Source organism: Palaemon carinicauda, chromosome 6 (assembly GCF_036898095.1).
Source record: "Palaemon carinicauda isolate YSFRI2023 chromosome 6, ASM3689809v2, whole genome shotgun sequence".
Classification (NCBI taxonomy): Eukaryota; Metazoa; Arthropoda; class Malacostraca; order Decapoda; family Palaemonidae; genus Palaemon; species Palaemon carinicauda.
This window is the reverse complement of record NC_090730.1, coordinates 4,228,593-4,245,068: the sequence shown is the minus strand read 5'-3', so window position 1 is coordinate 4,245,068 and position 16,476 is coordinate 4,228,593. Positions and strand designations below refer to the sequence as shown.

The following is a 16,476-nucleotide window of genomic DNA, read 5'->3' as shown; positions in this document are numbered from 1 at the left end:
AGCCGACCGTACAACCCATAAAAAGTATTCAAGAGAAAGGTTAAAAGGTTATGGGATTATGGGAATGTAGTGGCTGAGCCCTCGCCTACTACTGCATTCGTTGCTACGAATGGTCCCAGGGTGTAGCAGTACTCGTAAAGAGACTGGACATCTTTGAGATAGAATGATGCGAACACTGACTTGCTTCTCCAATAGGTTGCATCCATAACACTCTGCAGAGAATGGCTCTGTTTGAAGGCCACTGAAGTAGCCACAGCTCTCACTTCATGTGTCCTTACCTTCAGCAAAGCAAGGTCTTCTTCCTTCAGATGAGAATGTGCTTCCCTAATCAGAAGCCTGAATAGTAAGAAACTGAGTTCTTAGAACTTGGAAAAGAAGGTTTCTTGATAGCACACCATAAGGCTTCTGATTGTCCTCGTAAAGGTTAAGACCTTTTTAGATAGTACCTAAGAGCTCTAACTGGGCAAAGTACTCTCTCCAGTTCATTCCCCACCAAGTTGGACAGGCTTGGGATCTCGAACGACTTAGGCCAAGGACGTGAAGGAAGCTCGTTTAGCAAAAACCGAGCTGCAAGGAACATGTAGCCGTTTCAGATGTGAAAACAATGATCCTGCTGAAGGTGTGGATCTCACTTACTCTTTTAGCTGTTGTCAAGCACACGAGGAAAAGAGTTTTTAATGTGAGGTCCTAAAAAGAGGCTGATTGGAGAGGTTCAAATCTTGATGACATAAGGAACCTTAGGACCACGTCTAGATTCCAGCCTGGAGTGGACAACCGACGTTCCTTTGAGGTCTCAAAAGACCTAGGGAGGTCCTGTAGATCTTTGTTGGTGGAAAGATCCAAGCCTCTGTGGCGGAAAACCGCTGCCAACATACTTCTGTAACCCTTGATCGTAGGAGCTGAAAGGGATCTTACTTTCCTTAGATATAACAGGAAGTCAGCAATCTGGGTTACAGTGGTACTGGTTGAGGAAACTGCATTGGTCTTGTACCAGCTACGGAAGACTTCCCCTTGAGACTGATAGATTCTGAGAGTGGATGTTCTCCTTGCTTTGGCAATCGCTCTGGCTGCCTCCTTCGAAAAGCCCCTAGCTCTTGAGAGTCTTTCGAAAGTCTGAAGGCAGTCAGACGAAGAGTGTGGAGGTTTGGGTGTACCTTCTTTACGTGAGGTAGACGTAGAAGGTTCACTCCTAGAGGAAGAGTCCTGGGAATGTCGACCAGCCATTGCAGTACCTCTAAGAACCATTCTCTCGCGGGCCAGAGCGGAGCCAACCAACGTCAGCCGTGTCCCTTTGCGAGAGGAGAACTTCTGAAGTACCCTGTTGACAATCTTGAACGGCGGGAATGCATACAGGTCGAGATGGAACCAATCCAGCAGAAAAGCATCCACGTGAACTGCTGCTGGGTCTGGAATCGGAGAACAATACAACAGGAGTCTCTAGGTTATCGAGGTAGCGAACAGATCTATGGTTGGCAGACCCCACAGGGCCCAAAGTCTGCTGCAAACATTCTTGTGAAGGGTCCACTCTGTGGGGATGACCTGACCCTTCCGGCTGAGGTGATCTGCCATGACATTCATACCGCCCTGAATGAACCTCGTTACCAGCGTGAGCTTTCGATCTTTTAACCAGATGAGGAGGTCCCTTGCGATCTAGAACAACTTCCACGAATGAGTCCCTCCCTGCTTGGAGATGTAAGCCAAGGCTGTGGTGTCGTCAGAGTCCACCTCCACCACCTTGTTAAGCTGGAGGGACTTGAAGTTTATCAAGGTCAGATGAACCGCCAACAGCTCCTTGCAATAGATGTGATGTGTCCTTAGCTCCTGATTCCATGTTCCCGAGCATTCCTGTCCGTCCAAAGTCGCACCCCAGCCCGTGTCTGATGCGTCAGAGAGGAGACGGCGGTCGGGTTTCTGAACAGCCAAAGGTAGACTTCCTTGAGAAGAAAGCTGTTCTTTCACCACGTGAGAGTAGACCTCCTCTCTTCGGAAACAGGAACTGAGAACGTCTCTAGCGTCATGTCCTTTATCCAGTGAGCCGCTAGATGATACTGAAGGGGGGGAGGTGGGGTCTCCCTAACTCGATGAACAGTGCCAGCGATGAAAGTGTCCCTGTTAGACTCATCCACTACCTGACTGAGCATCGGTTCCTTCTCAGCATGCTCTGGATGCAATCTAGGGCTTAGTATATCTTTGGGGCCGACGGAAAAGCCCGAAAAGCTCGACTCTGAAGATCCATACCCAGGTAGACAATGGTCTGGGATGGGACGAGCTGGGACTCCTCAAAATTGACCAGGAGGCCCAGTTCCTTGGTCAGATCCATAGTCCATCTGAGAATCTCCAGACAGCGACGACTTGTGGGAGCTCTTAAAAGCCAGTCGTCTGACGGAGCCGGACACAAGATCATGGTACTGCTGCACAGTCTGTGAACTGTCAACCATGGGGAAGCGAGGAAGTACAGTGACAACCCGAAGCTGTCTAGACTGTCTGGGTCGTACAGACAACTCCTTATCGGGTTGCTGAGGTTGCCGCACTGCGTCACAACAAGTCACTTCTGCTGGTTGTTGAACGTCTTCCCAGTGACACACTGACTCCGTAAACAAAAAAATCCTCTAACAAGGACTAAGCTTGGACTGCATGTCTTGCAACACAGCTCAAGGTCTATGGGAGCAGGTGTGGTAACAGACGGGGTTAGCGACTGAAGTGGAACCATTACCTTCCCTGGGAGCATGTTATGCTTAAATAAAAGTCCATAGGAGGCTACGCAGCTAAAGGCTCCTCTCCAAATGACAGAGTCCTCAAGGGAATATCAGAAGGAGGGAGAAAAGCACTTTCTCATCTACAGGGACCATATCCGAGAAAAGCTAAGTTCTCTCAGTGAGGGTTTCACTGGTGCAAAAGCAGCAGACTAGAAGGCAACGTTATGAAACTGCTTGACAGTCTAGTGAGTTGGCAACAACCAAAGATGTGTGACTGAGAAGCATGCGGTAAGGTATGCAGAGCATGTTGTATGCAGAGCATGCTGTATGCAGAGCATGCTGTATGTAGAGCATGCTGTAAGGTAAGCAGAGCGTGTTGCATGGCGTGTAACATTTCTCAGAAATTCCATGACCAGTGCTAGAGTGAGTAATATCGCATTACCGTCCATTGAAAGTGCACGTGCCGAGGGAATTGAATTAGACTGTTTTGTTGATGAATTTGATAGCCGGCATGATAATCGTAGAATTAAGCTACACTAAATGTACTATAATCTACTTCACCTCAGGAAAGGGAAACTCGCCCTGTTGGCAACACTGCATTACTTCATGCATGCTTTCATGGGGTTTAATATCAACATAATATTACCTTACATTCATAACTCATGATTCATTTGTTTAGAAGATATTTTTGCCATATTTTGCGATTTGTTAAAAATATATTGCAAGGAATACATATATATTTTTATATAAGTAATCCAAATAATCTCCATTATCATAATGTTTGTGTAGGCATACATGTATATGATTACAAATGCAAGTTATGAAAGTAATGAGGTGTTATTGTCATTTGTTATTCCCAAGTTGAATGGGAAGAAGCTCAAGTTGAGGAAAAAATGGCAGATGCATGCGTTGAGGTGGCTGACTCATAGCATGAGGTTGCTGTCTCAAGAGTTGCGCTTGCTGTAAGGGTTGCGGATGCGCAGTAGCAGGTTCCTGAGGAACGAGTTAAGGTTCCTGAGGTGTGAGCTGCGAGAGTTGAGGTAGCGGCTGTGCAGAACGCAGTTCTTGTCTCGCGAGTTGAGGTTCCTGAGGTGCTAGCCTAAGGAGTTGAGACTCTTGCCTTGAGGAGGGTTTAGGTCGCTGCAGCGAGTGCTGAGGTGGCTGCCTCATTGATGGAAGAGGTTGTCGTACCTCAAGAGATTGTTGCCTCGCTGGTGGAACCGCAAGCGGAAGCGGAGGAAGTAAGGCATAAGACTCCTGCTCCCATTGCTGAGGTTGCCTTAAGGAAGGTTAAGGTTGCTGCACAACGCTGGTAACTGGCAACTCAGAACGCGGTAAGGTAGCCTGAGGAACCTCAACTTCGTACGCCTGGCAGACTGGACTGCGGTGAGGCGGAGCTCTCGCAGGAGGAGGCGGAGGTTGCTGCACACCGCTGGTAACTGGCAACTCAGAACGCGGTAAGGTAGCCTGAGGAACCTCAACTTCGTACGCCTGGCAGACTGGACTGCGGAGAGGCGGAGCGTTCGCAGGAGGAGGTGTAACCTTCTCAGCCTGAAACTCACGCATTAAGACCGCAAGCTGCGACTGCATGGACTGCAGCAAAGTCGTCTTGGGATCAACAGACGATAAGGTCTGTTGAGGCAAAGCCTTAATAGAAGATGAGGTCTGTGAGGCATCGCCTTACCTCTCTTAGGAGGTGTGCAGTCACCTGATGACTGAGGAGAGTCAGAGCTAACCCAATGACTGCATCCGGGTTGTTGAACTCTAACTTCGTACGTCTGGCATAGGTCTGGACTTTACGTTTAAGAGGTCTTGAGACCTGAGACCAGCGTTTTCTCCCCGAAATTTCTTCTGCAGACGAGCAAAATAAGGGCTCAATCGTCTGCGGGTGGGAGTGACGGTCTCTTAAGACACGCCCGCAACCACCGAGGATACTTCTGTGCGCCGATCAAGGCCTGCCGAACCCTTTTGCCCTTCGACATTGCTTCTCCCCTGGGCTTGGGAGCTTGCAAGAGGTCCCGGACTGGGAGGACGACTGGCACGCACAGAAGTACCCTCACGCACAACACTGACACACTTTGCGCTAATCACTTATCACTTTTGATTTTCTGTTTGCACTTATTTCACTGAACTCGAAACTTTAAGTGGTTTGTACCTGAAACACGCAATTCTATCCTTTCTCAAAAGTTAGTAATTGCGAAAACAGAATTACAATGTAACAGAAAAATCTAATGAAAGATAAATAATTCAGTGGCTGGAAAGAGACTAAACACTAGATCAAATAAACTACGTTTAAAATCTCTCACCGCATAAAGCTTGAGAACAAGAAAAAACTCTAGAAACGTTTACCTTCTTCCCCTAAAGAGACTAGGGAGAAGAGCAAAAACGATAACAACGTTACTCGCTTGAACGAAACGTTTATCCTCCTCTTTCTCCCTCCGTCTCTATCTCTCTCTCTCTCTCTCTCTCTCTCTTGACTTAGAACCTGAGAGAAGAGCCCAATCATATATATCGTTAAAACATATTACAGTGATACCTCGGTAGTCGAACGACTCTATACTCGAACAATTCGGAGTTCGACCAAAATTTTCGAGAAATTTTTGCTGCGGTGCTCGACCAAAAATTCGGTACTCGACCAGCCGAACACGTGACGACCGCATGGGCTTTGTGATGATCGCGCCATCTCGGCCACTCTCGCTTGTTCGGGAAGCATCAGTTCTCTCGAGAGCGTCACTCAGACAACGCGCGATCAGCATTCGTTGTGATTTAGTGATTTTCAGTGCTTTTAATTGCTTTTTTAGCTTTCATAATGAGTCCCAAGAAAGTAATGAGTGTTAAGGGGAAGGAGAAGAGGAAAACAGTGCGAACAACGATCGAGTTGAAGAAGGAAATTATAGCGAAATATGAGAATGGTGTACGAGTGTCCGATTTAGCGGTAGAATACGGAATGGCGAAGTCGACCATTTCTACGTTTTTAAAGCATAAAGAAATGATTAAGAAGGCGAATGTTGCAACGGGAGTTACGGCGGTAACTAAGCAAAGGCCACAAGTGATTGAGGAGATGGAAAAGTTGCTTTTAATATTTATTAAAGAAAAACAGTTGGCCGGGGAAAGTGTTAGTGAAGCGTTCATTTGTGAAAAAGCGTTGCATATCTATGAAGAATTAGTGAAGAAAAGTCCGAGTACCAGTGAAAGTGATTCATTTACATTTAAAGCGAGCAGGGGTTGGTTTGAAAAGTTTCGTAATAGAACAGGTATTCATCGTGTTACTAGGCATGGGGAGGCAGCTAGTTCGGATCAAATTGCAGCCGATAAATACGTGGGGGAATTCGATCGGTACATAAATGAACAAAATTTGATCGCACAACAAGTCTTTAATTGTGATGAGACTGGGTTATTTTGGAAGAAAATGCCAGCCAATACGTACATTACCAAGGACGAGACGAAGATGCCAGGTCACAAGCCAATGAAAGATAGGCTAACATTGTTGCTGTGTGCAAATGCAAGTGGCGATTGCAAGATCAAACCCTTGTTAGTGTACCACTCGGACAACCCCCGGGTGTTCAAACGAAATAATATTTGTAAAAGTGCACTACCAGTTATGTGGCGCTCGAACACTAAATCTTGGGTCACAAGACAATTCTTTACTGAGTGGATAAACGAAGTGTTTGCCCCCCAGGTTAAGGCTTACCTCATTGAAAAGAGCTTGCCAATGAAATGTCTTCTGGTTATGGACAATGCTCCTGCACATCCTCCAGGTCTCGAGGATGACTTGAAAGAAGAATACAGCTTTATCAAAATCAAATTCTTGCCCCCCAATACTACTCCCATACTCCAGCCCATGGACCAACAGGTCATTTCAAACTTCAAAAAACTCTATACCAAGGCCCTTTTCAGAAAGTGTTTTGAAGTGACCAGTGACACGAAGTTGACCCTAAAGGAATTCTGGAAGGAACACTTCAGCATCCTCAACTCTGTTAACATGATTGACCAAGCTTGGCGAGGTGTGACCTATAGGACATTGAACTCTGCCTGGCGTAAGCTGTGGCCATCATGTGTCACAGAGAGGGAGTTTGAAGGTTTCCAACCAGAGGCGGGTCCAAGCACTGCTACCCCTGTAATTTCTGATGACACTGATGTCGTTGAGGAAATTGTTGTCATGGGCAGGAGTTTGGGGCTTGAGGTCGACAAGGATGATATTGATGAGCTTGTAGAAAGCCATTCTACCGAGTTGACTGTGGAGGAATTGTTGCACCTGCAACAACAACAGCAGCAGGATCTGATTGTGGAGCAGGAATCTTCAGAAGAGGATGAGGTAAGGGAGGATGTTCCAAGTTCTCTCATCAATGAAATTTGTTCCAAGTGGGCAGATGTGCAGGCTTTTGCTGAAAAATACCACCCAGAAATTGCAGTAGCAAACCGGGCAGTGCATATGTTTAATGATAGTGTCATGTATCATTTTCGAAAAATACTGCAGAGGAGGAAGAAACAATTAACAATAGACCAGTTTTTCACAAAAGAAAAGAAAGCTGCTACATCAAAGCCTGTTTCTCCTCCAAAGAAGAGACAAAGAAGAGAAGAAACCCCTGAAATAGATCTGCCCACCCTTTCATTGGAGAGAGAAATAACTCCTGAAGGAGAACTACCCCGCCACATCATGGAAGGGGACTCTCCTTCCAAGCAGTAACCTCCCCCTTCCATCCTCTCCACATCCATCCCTGTATGCCATCGAACCGCTGCTCAAAGGTATGTTCACTACAGTACAGAAAATGGTTTAAAATTGTTTTATTTTAGTACAGTAAATGGTTTAAAATTGTTTTATAGGATTTTCTGACCAATTTCATACACATTTAGATAATTATTGTTGTTTAGGTACACGTTTTATTAATATTTTGGGCCTGTTCGAGTGCTTGGGAACGGAATAGAATATATACCATTATTTCTTATGGGGAAAAAAAATTCGGTACTCGAACAAATCGGAGGTCGAACACGGATCTCGAACGGATTATGGTCGAGTACCGAGGTATCACTGTATTGTTAAAGGAAAATATTTCCCAAAATGAAAAGTTCCTTTATTAGAATTAAAACCATTAAGTTAAGAAAGAATGAACAAAACGCTAGACACGGTTACTCTTACTGCAACGTGACACCGTGAAAATTCTCTCTCTATCGTAACGATAGAGCGCAAGTTGAACGTTCTGAAACGTCAACAACTGCAGAGACAAAACAAAACGTTAGTTCAACTTTGAAAACAGTACGAGACTATCAAAGAAATTCTTTCAAAAACATTAAAATAGCATAATATGTTAACAGGTAAAACCGAAATGACGGGCTCAATGTTAATTAACTTCGGTACAAGAAAAGACCGCCTACTATTAGGAAAGGTCGAATATAAACAAATATAAAAATTAATTTTAATAATTTTATAATAAAAGGAAGTTAATCGAAGAGGCCTATAAAAGGCGGAGAGATATAAAATAAATCTATAACTTTTGTTAAGCAAAATTAAGAAAGAGAGTCTATACTCTCTTAGACACCAACACTTCCGTCTAAGGGAAGGGTCGGCCATTTAAAGGTGAAAGAGAGTTCATACTCTCTTCGTCACCAAAATTAATCAAATTAATTTCAAAAGCTAGCTAAGCTAATAATAGAACTTCCTGAATAGCGAAAGCTGAAATCTTAGAGCAATACTTCACCAAAAACCGTGAACAAGACTCCAAAATTATAAGCGTATCCATGAACGTCTTGCCGGGAGCACGACAGAGGAAAAATTGAAGTGGTGTCAACAAGAAGTACTGCAGTACCTGGCCACAGGTGGCGCTTGTGAGTACACCCCCCTCTTGTATAGCGATCGCTGGCGTATCCCTTCCGTAGAATTCTGTCGGGCAACAGAGTTGACAGCTACATGATTATCGGGTAAGTTTAATATTGAAAAAATGAAAAATACTAATTGAGTCTACATGAAGGTTCCATATAAGTGTTTTAATTTCATGGAATAAAAAATCCAAGCTCCCTTTGGCATCTACTACAGTGCATAACCTCATTAGAGGGCTGGACCAAATAATCTGGCAATGTACAGCATGTGTACAAAACTTATATAGGTATTTTCATTTCCTTTAGAATTTCATAGTCTTAATAATTCTTTAAATATCTTACCCTTTACTCAAATAACGCTGAATTAAAAGTTTCCTGATACAGCACAGTACTGTACTGTGAACATAAAAAATTAAGTTTCAATGCTGTACTTACAAGTCAACATCTTTCCTGAGTGCAGCCCAGTATTGCATATCCTTCGCTTTTACTACAACTTCAGCACTAGATAAATTTGATCTAAAATCATCTTGTTTCTCCGTTCCTTCTAAACACAATGAATCCTCCCTCGGTTTAAACGGGTCTTCCTCTAAGTAGTGAGATTCTTCAGGTTCAATTGGTTCATCTTTCATTTCGGTTGATTCCAATTCATCAAGGCCAGAATCGTCCTCATTTATGTAAACTGTTACTATAGATGGTTCTGTAACTTCTTCCTTGACGGGACTTGAATCCATATCTGTTCTCAAATAAAGTGCAAAAAGAAAATATAAGAATTACTGTACTGAAAACTATGGAAATCATGAGAGAGAGAGAGAGAGAGAGAGAGAGAGAGAGAGAGAGAGAGAGAGAGAGAGAGAGAGAGAGAGAGAGAGAGAGAGAGAGAGTAATGTAACCTACCATATATGTACACATAGGCCTAATTGCTCATAATCATGGCATATCTTAAAAGAAAATGGCATCATTAAAAAACGTTAGGTAAATGAAATAGAAAAACTTTAAAAATAAAAAATAAATTCATAGTAGATTGTTGCAGGAATTCAACTGACAAAATACTTCCTATTTCCTCCTTTTCTTTTATAGTCTCTCATAACCATCACTCTGATTCAATTCTACAGAATACAAACAAATGAACAACACGCAATATGAAAAATTAAATACTCTGAATGAAGAAGGTAAAACGACAGTGGAGATCCTGTAGAGTGGGGTTTCCCTGCTGTACGGACCGGAAAAGCAGCCATCAAAGTAAAGTAAGTAAGTAGGTAAACTAAGGCCTAAATTCTTTACTTATACCGAATCTTCAGATCTTCCCATTATTTCTACTTTTTACCTCTGCCAGCAAAGTTGGAAGGAGGTTATGTCTTACCCCTGTTTGTGTTTGTTTGTGAACACCTTTGTGGCCACAAATTTAATTGGAGAGTAATGAAACTTACAGGGATTAACTGTTATGTAAAATGCTGGAAATTATTAAATTTTGGAAGGTCAAGGTCATGGTCAAGCAAAATATCCAATTAACGTTATCAGCCATAAGTTTGGACATCTTTGTTACAGACTTCAAACTTGGTTCATAATTGAGTGTATGAAAATCCACACCAATTAATACATATTAAGGTCAAAGGTCAAGGTCGAGCAAAAGGTCGAGAAATAAGCTGTCACAACAGGGCAAAAATCATTATTGCATTAATTCAATTAATCAAGGAGATACTGATAGTACCATGAAAACCTACGAACTATTCCACAGAAAATGTGATGAAAAAATCCCATTTTCTGTCCCGAAGTTCTAGTAAAAAAGAAAGCGCTAGAGTTTTGACAGTGTTTTAATTACTATTTATCGGAATTGATTACGGTAATAGCTTTTTCACTATGATGACTGGTTTTGGGATTTATGTATGGTGACGGCCATGGCAAATAACGCCCTATTCTTAACCTATCGCTAAGAACATGGATATCTAATGGGGGTCGCAGGGGGGTGTCACCCCATCATAAGGCAAGTTGGTGAGGACACAGTTTGTAGGTTAGGTTAGGTGGAGAAGTTCAGGTTACATGGTGTCCTATGTACTGTACATGTCACTGTCTGTCATTATACAAAGGCTCCCTGGTTTTTCATGATGATGATTGGCTTAAGTTTTAAAATGTTATTTTTATTAGTAAAATAAATTTTTGAATATACTTACCCGATAATCATGTAGCTGTCAACTCCGTTGCCCGACAGAATTCTATGGAGGGATACGCCAGCTATCACAATACTAGAAGGGGGTGTACTCACCAGCGCCACCTGTGGCCAGGTACTATAGTACTTCTTGTTGACACCTCCTCAATTTTTCCTCGGTCCACTGGTTCTCTATGGGGAGGAAGGGAGGGTCGATTAAATCATGATTATCGGGTAAGTATATTCAAAAATTTATTTTACTAATAAAAATAACATTTTTCAATATTAAACTTACCCGATAATCATGTAGCTGATTCACACCCAGGGGGGTGGGTGAAAAACCAGTGTACAAGACTAAAGGATAGCTAAGTATCCCGTATTTCATATACTGTAATCAGTTATCCACAATAACAATGAAATAATAAGTACCTGGTAAGGAAGTCGACTTGAACCGTTACTCTGCCTTTAATAAGATCGTCTTCCTTACTGAGCGCAGCGTTCCTCTTGGGAGGCTGAATCAACTCAAAGGTGCTAAAGTATACAGGGCTGCAACCCATACTAAAGGACCTCATCACAACCTTTAACCTCGGCGCTTCTCAAGAAAGAATTGACCACCCGCCAAATCAACAAGGATGTGGAAGGCTTCTTAGCCGACCGTACAACCCATAAAAAGTATTCAAGAGAAAGGTTAAAAGGTTATGGGATTATGGGAATGTAGTGGCTGAGCCCTCGCCTACTACTGCATTCGTTGTTACGAATGGTCCCAGGGTGTAGCAGTACTCGTAAAGAGACTGGACATCTTTGAGATAGAATGATGCGAACACTGACTTGCTTCTCCAATAGGTTGCATCCATAACACTCTGCAGAGAAAGGCTCTGTTTGAAGGCCACTGAAGTAGCCACAGCTCCCACTTCATGTGTCCTTACCTTCAGCAAAGCAAGGTCTTCTTCCTTCAGATGAGAATGTGTTTCTCTAATCAGAAGCCTGAATAGTAAGAAACTGAGTTCTTAGAACTTGGAAAAGAAGGTTTCTTGATAGCACACTATAAGGCTTCTGATTGTCCTTGTAAAGGTTAAGACCTTTTTAGATAGTACCTAAGAGCTCTAACTGGGCAAAGTACTCTCTTCAGATCATTCCCCACCAAGTTGGACAGGCTTGGGATCTCAAACGACTTAGGCCAAGGACGTGAAGGAAGCTCGTTTAGCAAAAACCGAGCTGCAAGGAACATGTAGCCGTTTCAGATGTGAAAACAATGATCCTGCTGAAGGAGTGGATCTCACTTACTCTTTTAGCTGTTGTCAAGCACACGAGGAAAAGAGTTTTTAATGTGAGGTCCTAAAAAGAGGCTGATTGGAGAGGTTCAAATCTTGATGACATAAGGAACCTTAGGACCACGTCTAGATTCCAGCCTGGAGTGGACAACCGACGTTCCTTTGAGGTCTCAAAAGACCTAGGGAGGTCCTGTAGATCTTTGTTGGTGGAAAGATCCAAGCCTCTGTGGCGGAAAACCGCTGCCAACATACTTCTGTAACCCTTGATCGTAGGAGCTGAAAGGGATCTTACTTTCCTTAGATATAACAGGAAGTCAGCAATCTGGGTTACAGTGGTACTGGTTGAGGAAACTGCATTGGTCTTGTACCAGCTACGGAAGACTTCCCCTTGAGACTGATAGATTCTGAGAGTGGATGTTCTCCTTGCTTTGGCAATCGCTCTGGCTGCCTCCTTCGAAAAGCCCCTAGCTCTTGAGAGTCTTTCGAAAGTCTGAAGGCAGTCAGACGAAGAGCGTGGAGGATTGGGTGTACCTTCTTTACGTGAGGTAGACTTAGAAGGTTCACTCCTAGAGGAAGAGTCCTGGGAATGTCGACCAGCCATTGCAGTACCTCTAAGAACCATTCTCTCGCGGGCCAGAGCGGAGCCAACCAACGTCAGCCGTGTCCCTTTGTGAGAGGAGAACTTCTGAAGTACCCTGTTGACAATCTTGAACGGCGGGAATGCATACAGGTCGAGATGGAACCAATCCAGCAGAAAAGCATCCACGTGAACTGCTGCTGGGTCTGGAATCGGAGAACAATACAACAGGAGTCTCTAGGTTATCGAGGTAGTGAACAGATCTATGGTTGGCTGACCCCACAGGGCCCAAAGTCAGCTGCAAATATTCTTGAGAAGGGTCCACTCTGTGGGGATGACCTGACCCTTCCGTCTGAGGTGATCTGCCATGACATTCATACCGCCCTGAATGAACCTCGTTACCAGTTAGCTTTCGATCTTTAGACCAGATGAGTAGGTCCCTTGCGATCTAGAACGACTTCCACGAAAGAGTCCCTCCCTGCTTGAAGATGTAAGCCAGGGCTGTGGTGTTGTCAGAGTCCACCTTCACCACTTTGTTAAGCTGGAGGGACTTGAAGTTTATCAAGGCCAGAATAACCGCCAACAACTCCTTGCAATTGATGTGAAGTGTCCTTTGCTCCTGATTCCATGTTCCCGAGCATTCTTGTCCATCCAAAGTCGCACCCCAGCCCGTGTCTGATGCGTCCGAGAGGAGACGGCGGTCGTGTTTCTGAACAGCCAAATAGACTTCCTTGAGAAGAAAGCTGTTCTTACACCACGCGAGAGAAGACCTCCTCTCTTCGGAAACAGGAACTGAGACCGTCTCTAGCGTCATGTCCTTTATCCAGTGAGCAACTAGATGATACTGAAGGGGGGGGAGGTGGAGTCTCCCTAACACGATGAACAGGGCCAGCGATGAAAGTGTCCCTGTTAGACTCATCCACTACCTGACTGAGCATCGGTTCCTTCTCAGCATGCTCTGGATGCATTCTAGGGCTTGGAAGATCCTTGGGGCCGACGGAAAAGTCCGAAAAGCTCGACTCTGAAGATCCATACCCAAGGAGACAATGGTCTGGGATGGGACGAGCTGAGACTCCTCAAAATTGACCAGGAGGCCCAGTTCCTTGGTCAGATCCATAGTCCATTTGAAAATCTCCAGACAGCGACGACTTGTGGGAGCTCTTAAAAGCCAGTCGTCTGACGGAGCCGGACACAAGATCATGGTATGCTGCACAGTCTGTGAACTGTCAAGCATGGGCAAGCGAGGAAGTACAGTGACAACCCAAATCTGTCTAGACTGTCTGGTTCGTACAGACAACTCCTTATCGGGTTGCTGAGGTTGCCGCACTGCGTCACAACAAGTCACTTCTGTTGGTTGTTGAACGTCTTCCCCGTGACACATTGACTCCGTAAACAAAAAATCCTCTAACAAGGACTAAGCTTGGACTGCATGTCTTGCAACACAGCTCAAGGACTATGGAAGCAGGTGTGGTAACAGACGGGATTAGCGACTGAAGTGGAACCATTACCTTCCCTGGAAGCATGTTATGCTTAAATAAAAGTCCATAAGAGGCTATGCAGCTAAAGGCTCCCTCCAAATGACAGAGTCCTCAAGGGAATATCAGAAGGAGGGAGAAAAGAACTTTCTCATCTACAGGGACCATATCCTAGAAAAGCTAAGTTCTCTCAGTGAGGGTTCACTGGTGCAAAAGCAGCAGACTAGAAGGCAACGTTATGAAACTGCTTGACAGTCTAGTGAGTTGGCAACAACCAAAGATGTGTGACTGAGAAGCATGCGGTAAGGTATGCAGAGCATGTTGTATGCAAAGTATGCTGTATGCAGAGCATGCTGTATGTAGAGCATGTTGTATGCAGAGCATGCTGAATGCAGAGCATGCTGTATGCAGAGCATGTTGTATGCAGAGCATGCTGAATGCAGAGCATGCTGTATGCAGAGCATGTTGTATGCAGAGCATGCTGTATGCAGAGCATGCTGTATGTAGAGCATGTTGTATGCAGAGCATGCTGAATGCAGAGCATGCTGTATGCAGAGCATGTAGTATGCAGAGCATGCTGTAAGCAGAGCATGCTGTATGTAGAGCATGCTGTAAGGTAAGCAGAGCGTGTGCATGGCGTTTAACATTTCTCAGAAATTCCATGACCAGTGCTAGAGTGCTTTATGCATGCTTGCATGGGGTTTAAATATCAACATAATATTTACCTTACATTCATAACTCATGATTCATATTTTTTGCCATATTCTGCGATATTGTTAAAAATATATTGCAAGGAATACAAATATATTTTTATAAGTAATACAAATAACCTCCATTATCATAAGGTTTGAAAATGGAGGTAAGGTATGCTGAACAGCAGAGTCAGAACGAGCTGGAACAACAATAGTTGTGGTTTCCTCTTCAAGACTCTGTTGAGGGAACACCTGAGGCTCAGTCTGCAAAGGCTGATCAAAGGAAGTAGCAGAAGGTAGGCGCATGGGTGGAGGAGGCTGACTCCTGGCATGAGTGGCTGAACCCAAGGGTTGCGCTTGCTGAGCGGTTGGCGGAAGCGGAGTAGCAAGTTCCTGTTCCTGTGGTGTGAGCGGAGCACGATGAGGTAGAGGCTGCGCAGAACAAGGTAAATGTCTCGCAAGCTGAGGCTCCTGAGGCGCAAGGCTAAGGTGTAGTGGTGCTTGCCTTGTGGAGGGTTGAGCTCGCTGCAGCGAGAGCTGAGGAGACTGACTCAAGGACGGGAGAGGTTGTTGTACCTCAACCGAGTGTTGCATCACTGGTGGAGCAGCAAGTGGAGGTGGAGGAAGAGAGGTATAATCCTCCTGATCCCATTGTAAAGGTTGCTTTAAAGAAGGCGGAGGCTGAACACCACTGGGAACAGCAAACTCAGAACGTGGCTCAACATCGTACGCCTGGCAGGTGGTACTGCGATCAGGCGGAGCGAGCGCAGGCGGAGGGAGTGTAGGCGGAGGCGGAGGCGCAACACTCTCAGCCCGACACTCACGCATCAAGACCGAAAGTTGTGACTGCATGGACTGCAGTAGAGTCAACTTGGGGTCGGCAGACACTAAGGTCTGCTGAGGTAAAGCCTTAACAGCAGAGATCTGTTGCGGCAGAACCTTACTCCTCTTAGGCGGAGTGCATTCAACTGATGACTGAGGAGAGTCAGAGCTAACCCAATGACTGCATCCGGGTTGTTGAACTCTAACTTCGTACGTCTGGCATAGGTCTGGACTTTACGTTTAAGAGGTCTTGAGACCTGAGACCAGCGTTTTCTCCCCTAAATTTCTTCTGCAGACGAGCAAAATAAGGGCTATATCGTCTGCGGGTGGGAGTGACGGTCTCGGTAAGACACGCCCACAACCACCGAGGATACTTCTGTGCGCCGATCAAGGCCTGCTGAACCCTTATGCCCTTCGACATTGCTTCTCCCTTGGGCTTGGGAGCTTGCAAGAGGTCCCAGACTGGGAGGACGACTGGCGCGCACAGAAGTACCCTCACGCACAACACTGACACACTTTGCGCTAAAAACTTATCACTTTGATTTTCTGTTTGCACTTATTTCACTGAACTCGAAACTTTAAGTGGTTTGTCCTGAAACACGCAATTCTATCCTTTCTCAAAAGTTAGTAATTGCGAAAACAGAATTACAATGTAACAGAAAAATCTAATTAATTCAGTGGCTGGAAAGAGACTAAACACTAGATCACTCTAGAAACGTTTACCTTCTTCCCCTAAAGAGACTAGGGAGAAGAGCAAAAACGATAACAACGTTACTCGCTTGAATGAAACGTTTATCCTCCTCTTTCTCCCTCCGTCTCTATCTCTCTCTCTCTCTCTCTCTTGACTTAGAACCTGAGAGAAGAGCCCAATCATATATATCGTTAAAACATATTATTGTTAAAGGAAAAAACTGAAATATTTCCCAAAATGAAAAGTTCCTTTATTAGGATTAAAACCATTAAGTTAAGAAAGAATGAACAAAACG

General features: G+C 44.5%; 1 protein-coding gene across 5 annotated transcripts in view; it reads right to left on the bottom strand.

The window, feature by feature from the left end:
• The window catches only part of LOC137642387 (uncharacterized), an 82,781-nt gene that overhangs the window by 49,213 nt on the left and 17,092 nt on the right, over positions 1 to 16,476 (bottom strand). For 4 of the 5 annotated variants that reach the window (XR_011044765.1, XR_011044764.1, XR_011044766.1 and 1 more), the window contains exon 2: positions 8,946 to 9,243. Coding sequence is in view for 1 of the 5 variants with exons in the window: in XM_068374900.1 (XP_068231001.1) it covers positions 8,946 to 9,243 (298 nt within the window). In the remaining 4 variants the exon portion in view is untranslated. Of the gene's footprint in view, positions 1 to 8,945; positions 9,244 to 16,476 lie in introns of those variants that run through there. The other variant, XR_011044763.1, reaches the window with a different exon arrangement.